The 13,111-nt window shown below is 41.0% G+C and overlaps 1 protein-coding gene across 3 annotated transcripts in view; it reads right to left on the bottom strand.

Annotated features, from left to right (window-relative positions):
• LOC134210992 (band 7 protein AGAP004871) overlaps positions 1 to 13,111 on the bottom strand; it is a 457,813-nt gene that overhangs the window by 295,200 nt on the left and 149,502 nt on the right. The window contains exon 2 of one of the 3 annotated variants that reach the window (XM_062687489.1): positions 1,513 to 1,530. The exons of the other annotated variants lie outside the window; for them this stretch is intronic. Coding sequence (XP_062543473.1) covers positions 1,513 to 1,530 — 18 coding nt within the window. The remainder of the gene's footprint in view (positions 1 to 1,512; positions 1,531 to 13,111) is intronic. 3 annotated transcript variants of the gene reach the window in all.

Here is a 13,111-nt window from a genome sequence, read left to right as displayed (position 1 = left end):
AGTGTTAATAAAATACGGAGTACCAAGTCTAATAGATGAATGCATCTTCTTCTTCTTCTTACTGGCATTACATCCCCACACTGGGACAGAGCCGCCTCGCAGCTTAGTGTTCATTAAGCACTTCCACAGTTATTAACTGCGAGGTTTCTAAGCCAAGTTACCATTTTGCATTCGTATATCATGAGGCTAACATGATGATACTTTCATGCCCAGGGAAGTCGAGACTATTTCCAATCCGAAAATTGCCTAGACCGGCACCGGGAATCGAACCCAGCCACCCTCAGCATGGTCTTGCTTTGTAGCCGCGCGTCTTACCGCACGGCTAAGGAGGGCCCTAGATGAAGATGAATTGTATGTATTAGATAAATAGCAAATACAATTAGTTAAAAAAAATTAAAAAACAAGACGATGGCTGTCTTGCTTTACATGACTATCTTGCCCCACTTTCCCCTATGTAATTATTTTCTACCTCTTGGATGTCAGAAAGGCACTAGCTTGGCCGCTATTACCAATCGAAAATACTGGATAGAGAAGATAAGTAATTTGATTTTTTTTTATTTTGATTTTTTTTATTTAATAATTAAGTAATTGAGAATAATATGTGAATTACGTATTTAATGATGAACATATTGCACATCCTTAAAAAGTATATTCTCATTGGAAGTACACCGAAATTGAAAAGAGATTGGAAAAGAAGAGGAGGTTTTATGCGTTTGGGAGAAGTGTTTCAAATGAATGCCACTCTCAGGGGCCTTAACCTGCTCTAATCAATAAAATAAATAAATAATAAAACACCTCTGTCTCCTACAATTCATCCGCAAATTGTTCTTTAAACTTATCTAAAAATGTGTTTGTGAAATCCCTTGGCGATTGCGACGGAAATTCCAACGGGGTTACTACGTGATTTTCTCCTAAAATTTCTGCGGAAATTCCTTCCGAAATTTCTACGGTAAATACCGTGCAAATTTGAACCTCGAACTTTCTCGGTGCTTTCTGATACAGACTAGAAATCATGCATTTTTAATCATACTGCTTAAACCATTATTTCAACAAAAATATATAGCCCATACGTTTGAGTTTAATTTGTCCGAATAGTAATGTAGAATAGGTACTTGTAATTCGCGAAAATATTCGGCCACTGTTAGATTTAAACTTCGAACAGCAGCTGCCATATTGTATTCATATGTCGGACACCCTCATTCAAACTTCGGACACTTGATTACACAGTAACGGGAAGAATATTTGCACATAAATAATTCTAACTGAATAGTGCGGAAAGACATTTAAATGTTCTATCTTCTTGGATTTACATGGTTTACTATGATGAAACTACATCGAAATAGCAGAAACCATGAGTAGTTTTAATCCACATTGATAAAACGTTTCGTTGAAATATTTCAGAACATTTATATAAATAAAAAAAACATGCAATACAAACGTGTTCGAAATTTCAGTGTGTCTTATAATCTGCTTCCTGGAGTAACATTAAACTCAATAAGCAGACTTACTTACCTAGGGGTCCTGTGTATCCTGGAATGTGCAAAAGGACGTAAGTGAGTGTTATAATTTTGTGAAAGACAAAAAGGGACAAACGACATAAGGTCTATTTCCACTATATTTTTTTTTATTTTTTTGGATCCGAATACCCAATGTTTAGCTTCACAGTTTTGAAATAATATGATAATATTCAATCAAATTCCAAATTCGTTCTCACGTATAAGAAGCATATCAAACTGGCGCCAACGGCGTTGCTTTTGCCTCCAATTATTTTTCTACTTCCCTTAGTCTGGGTCCCATTAAAATCTACAATCTATCTTTTTTCCCTCATCGCTTCGCATTCTCAAGGGATTAACAACTCTTCTGCCAAGCAAAAACTGGCTCACCCCCCGCGTGTACATAAAATAAGCCCATGAATGGATATTTATGTGCGGCGCTAAGCTCGGGTGTCATTCCGAAGCTCCACCAAGAAGTAAAAGGGTACTTCTCAAAAAACGGCTCCCCGCCTATAGTGAACACAAGTAATCAGCCAACTCTCCTTCCGTTCTTGTTTTTGGAGTTCTGCTTAACTCCCCTATTAGCACTGAAAGCATTAAGTCAATGATAACTGTAGGGCTATGTACCGCCGTTGCCGAGAATACGGTAGCTACTACATTGTTACTACTTTTGAGACACTTAAACTGGCACAGGAGATTAAGAGCGAGATTCCCCAGGATTATACTCGTCCGCTGACTGATTCGCCCGAGTCGTCCCGCAGTTGTGACTTGTTGTTGCCACCACCGTCGTCGGGCGTCGTCGTTTCATCATAGCAAAACACGTGCACAGCAAGTCGCGGAAAAACCTAACAACAAAGGCAATAAAAGGAGAAACTTTTTGCCGAGATCCATTCATGAAATAACCTCTTCTCAGTAGTACTGTTGCCATTATCGTAGCAAGGGATTTTTCTCTGGAGGATAGTCAATGAAAGAAGTTGTTTATGGGTTGGCGGAAATATGTGTGGAGGGAAAGAGAGGAAAAGCTGTGAGCGGGTTGAGTTGAATCATGGCCCAGATCGGAGTTTTGGAAGAAGTTCGTTAGGCAGAAAAACATTATCCCATTCCTTTTTTCTCACTTCTCGTGTCTTACTGTATACTTCTCACTGTGAAAAGAAGGAAGTAAAAAGTGAGTAGTGGGTAATATAGATGTTTGTACTATTTCTGTTTTTTACTTTCTTATTTGACTTAGGATTGGTACCTTTAAAAACGCGAGCTGAAACAACATTGGATTCCCAAAAAAATCGTCCTTAACCCTTTCAGGCCCACCGGGTCATTTATGACCCCAATAGAACAATGGATAAAAGTGAACACTATCTTCAGCAAAATTGCTTGAAATTAACTCTCCTGAATGGGCGGTCAAGGCACTACGACAACACGGTGAAGTTTGGGAAGAGAAAATATTACGTATATCGGATTTTACTGTTTCAAAATAAGATTTTTATTCAAACGTATCCATAGAGTTATTGTGATGTAAAATAAACTATTTTTTATCTTCCTTGGACGTCCTAGGCCATCTAAACTATCCTTGAGCTCAAGACTTGAAATCTACAGCTGCAAAAAAGCGTTTTTTTTGTTACTCACCGTTTATTTGAGTATTCAACCGCGTTTATTACATCTCATAGAAGGTGATAAAAACACCGCAAAGTAGTTCTGGGATATTCTGGGTTATCCAAACTATTCTAGAGTTTGGGACTTGATCTCCCGAGAGGTACACGGATATCGTGAGATAGTTCTGAGATATTCTGGGTAATCCAAAATGTCCTTGAGCTCGGGATTTGAGATCTACAGCAGCAAGATATTCTTTTTTCAGTACTGAAAGCTTCAACATGCATTCAATTACATCCAATACTTCTTTTGGGTAGTCAACAGATATCGTAAGATAGTTTTTAATTATTCTGAGCAATCCAAACTGTCCTTGAGTTGGGAACATGAGATCTACAGCTGCAAGAAAATCGTTTCTCAGTAATCAAAGCTTCAATATGCATTCAATTTTATCCATTACACCTCTTTGGTGGTCAACAAATGCCGTAAGATAGTTTTGAGATATTTTGGGCAATCCAAGCTGTCCTTGAGTTAGCAACTTGAGATCTACAGTTTTTTCTACAGTTTTCAGTACTCAAAGTTTCAATATGCATTGAATTATATCCATTATATCCTGTCCTTGAGTTCGGGATTTGAGATCTTCAGCTGCAAGAAAACATTTTTTTCAGTGCTAAACGAGTACGAGTTTTTTAAATGCTTAAGGTTACCTGAAAAATCTACTGCTGTGGCTGAACTGTTCTGAACTGAACAAATAAATAATTGGATAACCCAAGATGTCCCAAAACCATCTAACCATGTCTCCTGTTCTTCACTAATATATTATAGATATGGTTGAATACATATCCAAGTTTGAAGCGACGAAAAAATCTAGGCTGTAGATTTCTAGTTCTGAACTTAAGGACAGTTTGAATAGCCCAGGATGTTCTAAAATCATCTGGCTATATCTCCTGGTCTTCTGGAATATGTTACGGATATGCTTGAATACATACTCAAGCTTCTAGTGCCGAAAAAAAAACTAGAGTGGTGATTGTAGATCGCAAGTTATGAACTCAAGGACGTTTTTTTTTGCTGTTTTTTCCTTTTCGGGTGTGCCACTGCGACCAGTTATTAGATCTATTGTAGCGTAACCCGTATTCTTAGTGTTAAGTGCATGTCGAACTACTCCATTACTATTGATAAGCAATGCAGTGTCGGTTTCGATTAGACCATTCAAAGAGAGCAATCATTTAAGGCGCGCCCCTTATCAATTGGAAATCAATCCATTCTTGTGAAAACAGAACAGTAATACTGTTTTTGGCCATGCATCGGAGCCCTAGCCACATCCTTCTAGAATATCACCAGTAAAACGCTGAAAACCCGGGATTCAGCTCTATCTACAAGACCATTTCAAGCTAGAGAATTTGTTCAGTAATAAGAACTTCCGTGTGTTCCTTTCACTACCATTGATCACCAGTTCATGGAGAGTTAGTGCGTATTTAAACCCCTAACTCGATGTTTCCAGCAGTCTGTTTAGCCTAGGACCGGGTACCAAGGTTTTTAACTAATTGCTTGAAAAGTTGCTTCCGCTGTTTAGTTTAGCCTCAAACAATAGAAATTCGAGTCTTTCAACTGTCTGCAAGGTAACATTAATTATGTTTTATTTCTGAGACTGCTGTTGGTAGCGGGGACTAAATACGATGAATCCTTAATTACCACAACTTATTGCCCTAGCTAGAAAAATGGATTAAGCTAGGGCTCTGTTTGGTAGACCTTACTCCGTAACACACTACGTCAAAGTGATCTACTGTGTTACGGGACATCGTTCGACATGCACTTAATATCAAGGATACGGGTTACGCTACAATAGATCTATTAACTGGTGGCAGTGGCACTCCCGAACAGGAAATAAAATACAGACAATCAATAGACAGGCACTTTAAGCGGAAAATGTCAATATAATCAAGGCATATTATGTTTGTTTGCACGCAATTACCTTTCGCCCTGTCATTGGTACGGAAAGCCATCATTCCAACGATAATGGTCTGCGACTTGTAACCTTTGCTGCTGCTAGAGAGATGGCAATACGCAGTATCTACTTCGCACGTAAGAATATCCGCGAACACACCTGGCAACATCCGAGTGGAGACACTTGCTCACAGATAGACCACGTGCTGATCGACGGACGACATTTCTCGGATGTTTTAGATGTAAGGTCCTTCAGAGGTCCGAACATCGACTCGGATCACTACCTTGTAGTTGCAAAAATTCGGGCGCGACTCTCCAGCGTCACGAATTCACGAAACAACAGAACGATGCGTTTCAATATCCAACGCTTGTCAGTTGAAGGAGTTGCTGAACAGTACCACCAGAAGCTGGACGAGCGAATAGGAGATGCCACCGGATCTGGCGACGTCAACAGATTGTGGGAACATATCCACGAAGCTGTGACTACAACAGCGCAGGAAGTGTTGGGCACTGCACAGCGACGCCAACGAAATTGTTGGTTTGATAAGGAGTGCCAGCGAGTGACGGACGATACAAATGTTGCTGGGAGTCTAATGCTAGTGGCTCGTACCCGTTCCAACAGAGAGCGGTACAGTGTAGCAAGGGCACAAGTCCACCGCAGAGAAAAAAGGCAACACGAAGAAAGTGTGATAGCTGAAGCGCAGGAGAACATGAATAGAAACGATATGCGGAGGTTTTACGCAACTTTCAATGGCGCACGGCATAAGACTGCGCCAGTGCCCGTCATGTGCAATGACCGAGAGGGGAATTCGCTGACAGACAAGACTATGGTGGCAGCCAGGTGGAAGGAGCACTTTGAAAATTTGTTGAACGGTGAAAATGAAGGTGTATTAAGGAGCATGATGAACATAGTCGGCGACGGTCAAGCTGTGGAACCACCAATGCTGGACGAGGTTAAGAAGGCTCTAAACGAGCTGAAAAACAGTAAAGCTGCTGGGAAGGACGACATCCCGGTCGAGCTTCTCAAACACGGAAGTGAGCAGCTGCATCAATCAATCCACCACATTATCCAGAAAATATATGGGAAGATGAAAAACTGCCTGCCGGCTGGTTGGATGGCCTCATTTGCCCAATCTATACGAAAGGGCACAGACTAGAGTGTGCCAATTACAGAGGGATCACCCTTCTGAACTCGGCGTACAAAATCCTGTCGCGTATCCTGTTTAACAGACTGAGACCGCTTGAGGAGTCCTTCGTCGGCGAATACCAGGCAGGTTTTCGTGAGGGCCGATCAACAACGGATCAGATGTTTAGCCTGCGGATGATCCTTGATAAATTCCGGGAGTACAACTTGCAGACTCACCATCTGTTCATTGATTTCAAAGCAGCGTACGATTCAGTAAAAAGAAATGAGCTGCGGCAAATAATGTCCGAACATGGTTCTCTGGCGAAACTGATTAGACTGATACGTGCAACGCTGGATGACTCGAAATCAAGTATCCGGATTGCAGACAAAGTGTCAACCTCGTTCGTGACCTTAGACGGATTGAAGTAGGGTGATGCACTTTCTATTTTACTGTTCAACATTGCACTCGAAGCCGCTATTAGGAGATCTGGCATGTAGAGGAACGCCACTATCATCACACGGTCGCATATGCTCCTGGGTTTTGCGGACAACATCGACCTTATTGGAATCGATCGCAGAGCAGTAGTGGAGGCTTTTGTCCTACTGAAGAGAGAAACGGCGAGGATAGGCTTAACCATTAACTCTACCAAGACAAAGTACATGGTGGCAGGTAGAGATAGAGGAAGACCTAGTGGTATTGGTGCAGAGGTAGTGCTTGATGGGGATGTGTTTGAAATTTGTTGAAGAATTTGTTTATCTTGGAACGCTTGTGACATGTGACAATGACGTTTTCCGTGAAGTGAAAAGACGTATTGCTGCTGCGAATAGGGCCTTTTACGGATTACGTAACCAGCTTAGGTCCCGCAACATGCAGACGGAAACGAAATTTGCTCTATACAAAACTATGATTCTACCAGTGGCCCTTTATGGACATGAAGCATGGACATTAAAAGAGGCGGACCGGAGAGCTTTCGGGGTTTTAGAGCGAAAAGTGCTGCGTACAATACTCGGAGGGAAACTAGAAAATGGTGTGTGGCGCAGACGCATGAATCATGAGCTGTATCAAGTATACAAAAGAGAAAATATTGTGAATCGTATAAAATACGGCAGACTTCAGTGAGCTGGTCACTTAGTGCGAATGTCGAAAGAAAGAATAGCGAAAAGAATATTCAACAGAGAACCAGATAGGGGCCGGCGACTTCGTGGAAGGCCATGAACACGCTGAATGCACGCGGTGGAATCGGACATGGGGACCCTGAACGTTCGGGGAAACTGGAGGAACATCGCCCAAGACCACGATTATGGAGCTCTACGATACACCAGGCATAGGTGTTTCGACGCTGTAGTCAACCAGGTATCCAGGTAGGTACCATCGTCAATGGTAAACAAATGAGTGAGTCTATGAAGAAGAAAACTGAGTAAAGAGCTGAGCAGAATGGATACGTTTGCGTGCGTTTTGACAGTTTTACCATGGAAAAACTGTCAAAACGTACGCAAACGTATCCATTCTGCTCGGCTCTTAAGCCATTCTACGTTTTGAATAATAAAGGTGAATATTTTAATGTCTGCCTGTACTAATATACTCCAAATTGTTCAAGTTCAACTTTAACAAGCTGTTCTATATCAAGAATTTAAACTTTTCAGGCAAGAGTGAGAAAAAATATGGAAACATCAAAAGCACTAAACATACATTGAGGTGACTCAAAAAAATTCAAACGAGAAACTATGATACTCATTTAATTCTTACAGACTTAATACAGATTGTAATGTTTTTTTGTAATTGAAACAAGTTTTTGCTATTTTGAGCGACCTTAATACACATATGTAAAGCAGCAAATAATAATTTTTCACCCTTCCTTGCTACACTATAGAAAGTTATAATGTCGTTGTGTTCCCTGACGTTTAGTGATAAATAAAGGGAGACCAACCCGGATGGCTACGGGTAAACACGGTGTGATGACGCGATAGATGAACGGACGGATGCCGCTGACTGCTGTGCCAGGCTTGGAGAAGAACTGACTGGAAAACAATTTCTCAAACTGCCGCCGCCCGGACAAAGAATAAACAACTTGAGCGATCTTACGACAGCGCAGAAATTTTGCAATCTCCAGTGAAAAAGACAGAAGTGGGACAAAATTTTCAGACAACGGCTTGCCTATCTAAAAGTTTGCCTTCTGACTCTATCCACCGACAGGTTGCTATGCCGTAGTCGGAGATTCGCCCCCCAATATATCACCCTCTCCCATTGTTGTTTTTCATTCCACCGATCGCTGTCCACCCCCACCGGCCCCAACGACGGCATGGCGTCAACGAACGGCCATCAAATTCAACGAAGCCAGCACTGAGCACTTACAACTCTCGCTCGTGGGACCAAGGAAAGATGTCGCTGGAAGCTCGGAAGCGGCAAGAAAATTTATTTAACGTCACTAAATTACAACTTGTCGGAAGTGTAACGAGTAGTTTTGTGGTGGCAGTGGCGTCGACGACTGATTAAAATCGTGACGCCTCGGGACTCTGGAGTGAAATAGTGCAATGAGAAGACGAAATTGATTTTTTCGCTCCTTTATACGAATCGAATTTCATGTGGGAGTGGTCAAATAAGTAGGAATGCAATACATCACCCGATCGGGAAGTATACAAATAGAACAATCATCATCTCTCTTATATTGTATTGTTCTTTCTCTTTTTAATGGCCTTTATAGAACTTGCATCTCCTTACTCAAGGCCACAGTATTTCAAATTAAATATCACGAAAAGTAATTTCAGGTAATTTTTTAACGAATTTCTAATAGAAAGTAAGTGGTCGTACAAACTATTGAAATACAGAATCTATGAGACAAACAAATAATTTATAAGACCAATCCGAATATCAAATTTATTCATAAAGAAACCCTTACTCAGCAAAACATAATTGAAAATCAAAAACAAAGAAATCTTTCTACATCATCTTGACTTTATTTGTCTTGTTGACTATAGTTGTATTATATTGCCTCAAATGGAGTGGAATCTTGATATGACTACAGCCAAGCTACATATGTCAGAGCAATTCTTGCGTTGGCCAATTTCAAGATGTTTTTCGCCTTACGGTGCGAAATTTAGGCCATCGCATGCATCTTTAGCACAGTAACTTCTATGAAAGATTGATTAACAGTAGGTGAGCACGATTCGAGTCATTTCTCTTCTTTGTCTCATTAGATTTATTTTCTCATCGTGTACCATCGTTCATCCAGACCATGCCATGTGCCATTTATGTCGTGAAATTCTGGAATCAAGGGGAAAATAACTTGAAATGGAATTTCGCACACAAAAGCCATTTCGACAACACCACCACGACTCCGTTGTGAAACGCAGATCTGCCATTTCATGTTCACAGTCGGTCCTAAATCAATCACAGGAATCAGTCAAATTGCTTTCCCCCAGGAACAAGCAGGAACGGGTTGGCCATTTACGATTTCCGAGTGTCGCAAATCATGAAAAATTGATTTATTACCATCGCCGCCCGTCGTTCCATGTGAAGCAAAAGGGTCCGGTCTGCCAGATAGCACAAAGGTTACGACACGGATTCCGACGCCGCATACAAATTGTTACTACTCCACTGTTGTCGTTGTTATGTACACGGGTCCCTGATCCTACGGATAGATTCTCTTTCAACAGCTCCTCCTGCACAGTGATCCTGGAACTGGAACGCTGCCAAGAAACCTGTGCACAAAATTAGTTTTCAAGGCGATTTTTGATTGCGTTGAACTTTGATGCATGCGATTTCGAATTGGAGTTAATTACCCATCACAGAAGTGTGAATGTATCTAAACATGTGATGATGCCTTTCAATTGCATAACGCAAACTAATAAAAAAAACATGGTTTGCATTTTTGCAGACTCCCATACAAATCAAACACAAATTTCTGCATATGGTATGTGGAGATTTTCGAAGGCAGAGGCTCTCTAAAAGAAGGGGTTCCTATACAAATGAAACATACCGTTTTGACTCAAATTCCGAACATGGCTCATATCCCGAACACTGGCGTTTTAGCGCCCTAAAACTAAAGTTTTCATTGGTTTTCCATACTGAGGATCAAGATTGCAAAAGAACTCAAGCTTCTATGGAGAAAATTACATAAATAACGCCAAAATGGCCAAAACGCGGTACATTGTAAAAATAATCAGTTTTCGAAGAGACGAAGTTTGACGGGACTGCTAGTACTGTACCGCTCATAAAAAAAATCTACTCATCCGCTTATTTTTAATCGCAACAAAAAATGAGCGCCAGATAGTCGCCGAAGAAAACATACCCCAAGAAAAAGAACTACTTTGATATTTTCGAAAATTTCGTCGCCACCTAATGGATTGTGGCGATGAATGCTTTGATAGCTATAGCTTTAATGCTTTTTGTACTTTTAAACCCTAGAAAATCGCTTTTTTATGAAGTTATGCGAGAAACTGGTCAAATTAGGAACATGGCCAAAACTGGTACAGTTCCCCTAGTAGATGTTTATCTGAAGGTATGTTTTTCTTAGGCGACAACCTGGTGCATATTTTTGGTTTCAACGAAAAATAAGCGGAAGAGTAAATTATGAGCAGTACAATATTTATCTCTCTGTACATGATATTTTCCAGGACGCCACCATTTTGTATCGGCTCGCCGCTGCCATTTTTTGACCGCGCCGCTGGTGAATTTCAGGCGTGCCGTAGAAATAATTTCATTGCCTTAGACTGAGGGTTTATTTTACAAGCATTTTCGCACGACCCAGTAGACGTGCTTAGTAGTTGCCAAGCTACAACACGGGAGTGCACTAGTACTGAAGTAGGAAGCCAGAGGGTGGTTTTGGGGATTCACCCTCCTCCTTCAATTTGTTAGAAGAAAAATTCCGTACAAACCTTTATGCATTTGACAGAGCCGTAGCGTGGACTCCCAGCGCCCTTGGCGAAACCGTTAATGGGCGCCCCTTACTTTCGCTCAGAACAAATAGGGTAAAAGACCCAATAGTGGAAAAACTAAGCTAAGCGTTCGTTTCGTTTATTTATTATATTTTATCCGAAAAGCGTTCTAATTGCAGCAGCATCCATCATTGTTACCTGAAATGGTACCTCCAATTATTGGTGCAGTGTTCCAATAGTTGCGATATTTTTTAATTCTGGTTTCCATTGTTTTCAAATGGGACACGCAACTATGGGAACACTACCGCAACTATTGATGCAAAGCCGAGATGAAGATAAGGTATTTTAGTGATACTTTAACGATTTTGCAGGAAATTCAAGACTGTTTTCTTTTGTCTCGTCCAATGACAAGTCAACAAAATGATGGACTAGATGGGTTGCTGCGTTTAATACGCATATTTTGTAGAAACAACACTACCGTAAATATAGGAACACCCATGACTATCGGATCTTTTACCCTAGCATAATAAGAGGTGGGATATTTTTAAAATCAAACTTTTTTTGCGTGGTGGATTTAATAAATTTGTATTTGTATTTGTATTTCATTCCTCGGACTGTGTTGTATACATGAAATTCTTAAACCTAATGGTGGCCAAACAATAAGAACATTAAAGACGGCTCAGCAAGCGGCAGCGAAATCTGGATGTAGAGATCTTGAAATCAAATTCATCGGACACTTCTTTGAAGCGATGGATCATGGCGACAATGGAACTGTTTGCAGCGTAGTTAGTAGCTTGTGGCTCCTCGTGTAGCAGCGCTAGCGCTAGAAGCGTCCGAACAGGTGCGTATAAACTGATCCTCGACAGCAACTCAGGAGCATCGTATTCAGATGATAAAAGCTTGGCAATGAAAACACACTGAGCCACATTCCTCCGCTTGGCAAGAGTATCCAACGCGAGTAGACTACAGCGACTAGCGTAAGCAGGCAAGTTTAACGGGTCATTTCATGGAAGGTGGTGCAAAGTATATCTGACGAATCTTCTTTGGACAGCTTCGAACCGAACACTCCATACAGCCTGGTAGGGATTCCAAACAACAGATGCAAACTCTAGTATTGAGCGTACCAGAGAGCAGTACAGTGCTTTGAAACACAACGGATCTTGGAACTCATTGGAGATTTTAAACATGAACCCATGCTGGCGATTGGCTCTATCGATGGTATTTGAGAAGTGGCGGCTATAGGTAAGCTTTTCATCCAAAACAACTCCTAGGTCTTTAACATGATCAACCCGTTGAAGTTGAGAACCAGCAATACTGTAGTCAAACTGGATGAAATTAGTCGTTCGTCGGAAACTTATGACACAGCACTTTGGAATGCTCAGAACCATCATATTCCGAGTACACCAGTCATGGAAGATTTCGAGAAGGTTCTGTAGCTCATAGCAGTCAGTGAGGTCTCAGACAACTACATACATTTTAAGGTCATCGGCAAACAACAGCAGCATACATTCACGTTGCAGTATAAGGGTTACATCGTTTATAAAAAGCGAGAATGGCAATGGTCCAAGGGTGCTACCTTGTGGAACTCCAGAAAGGTTCGAGAAACAGTCGGACGAATTGTTTCCAATACTGACCGACATTTGGCGTCCAACCAGATATGATCTGAGCCAAGTGCATAAAGCAAAAGAACAGCCCATTTTTTCTAGTTTTGCAAGCAGCAAGTCATGACTAACTTTGTCGAAGGCAGATTTTAGATCGGTGTAAACGGCATCTAGGGCAATTGATCCGATGGTTGTGTGTGTACCATTAGTTGCGGTAGTCCATGTTATGTCATATGTAAGAATTAATCGCAGTAGTCTACATGATCTATCGCTTGTTTGACATGTCAACACACTATTCAAAGAGAAACAGCCACACAATTCATCCAAAATAAGTAATTATCATTAAAACACTTCAATATTTTACGCCTTTGCACCAATAGTTGCGGTAATGGTCCTATAGTTGCGAGTCCTATAGAAAAACAATGGGATTCGCAACTATTGGAACATAAATTAAAAAATACCGCAACTATTGGAACACTGTACCAATAATT

This window comes from Armigeres subalbatus, chromosome 2, assembly GCF_024139115.2.
Source record: "Armigeres subalbatus isolate Guangzhou_Male chromosome 2, GZ_Asu_2, whole genome shotgun sequence".
Lineage (NCBI taxonomy): Eukaryota > Metazoa > Arthropoda > Insecta > Diptera > Culicidae > Armigeres > Armigeres subalbatus.
This window is presented reverse-complemented; position numbering and strand designations above follow the sequence as displayed.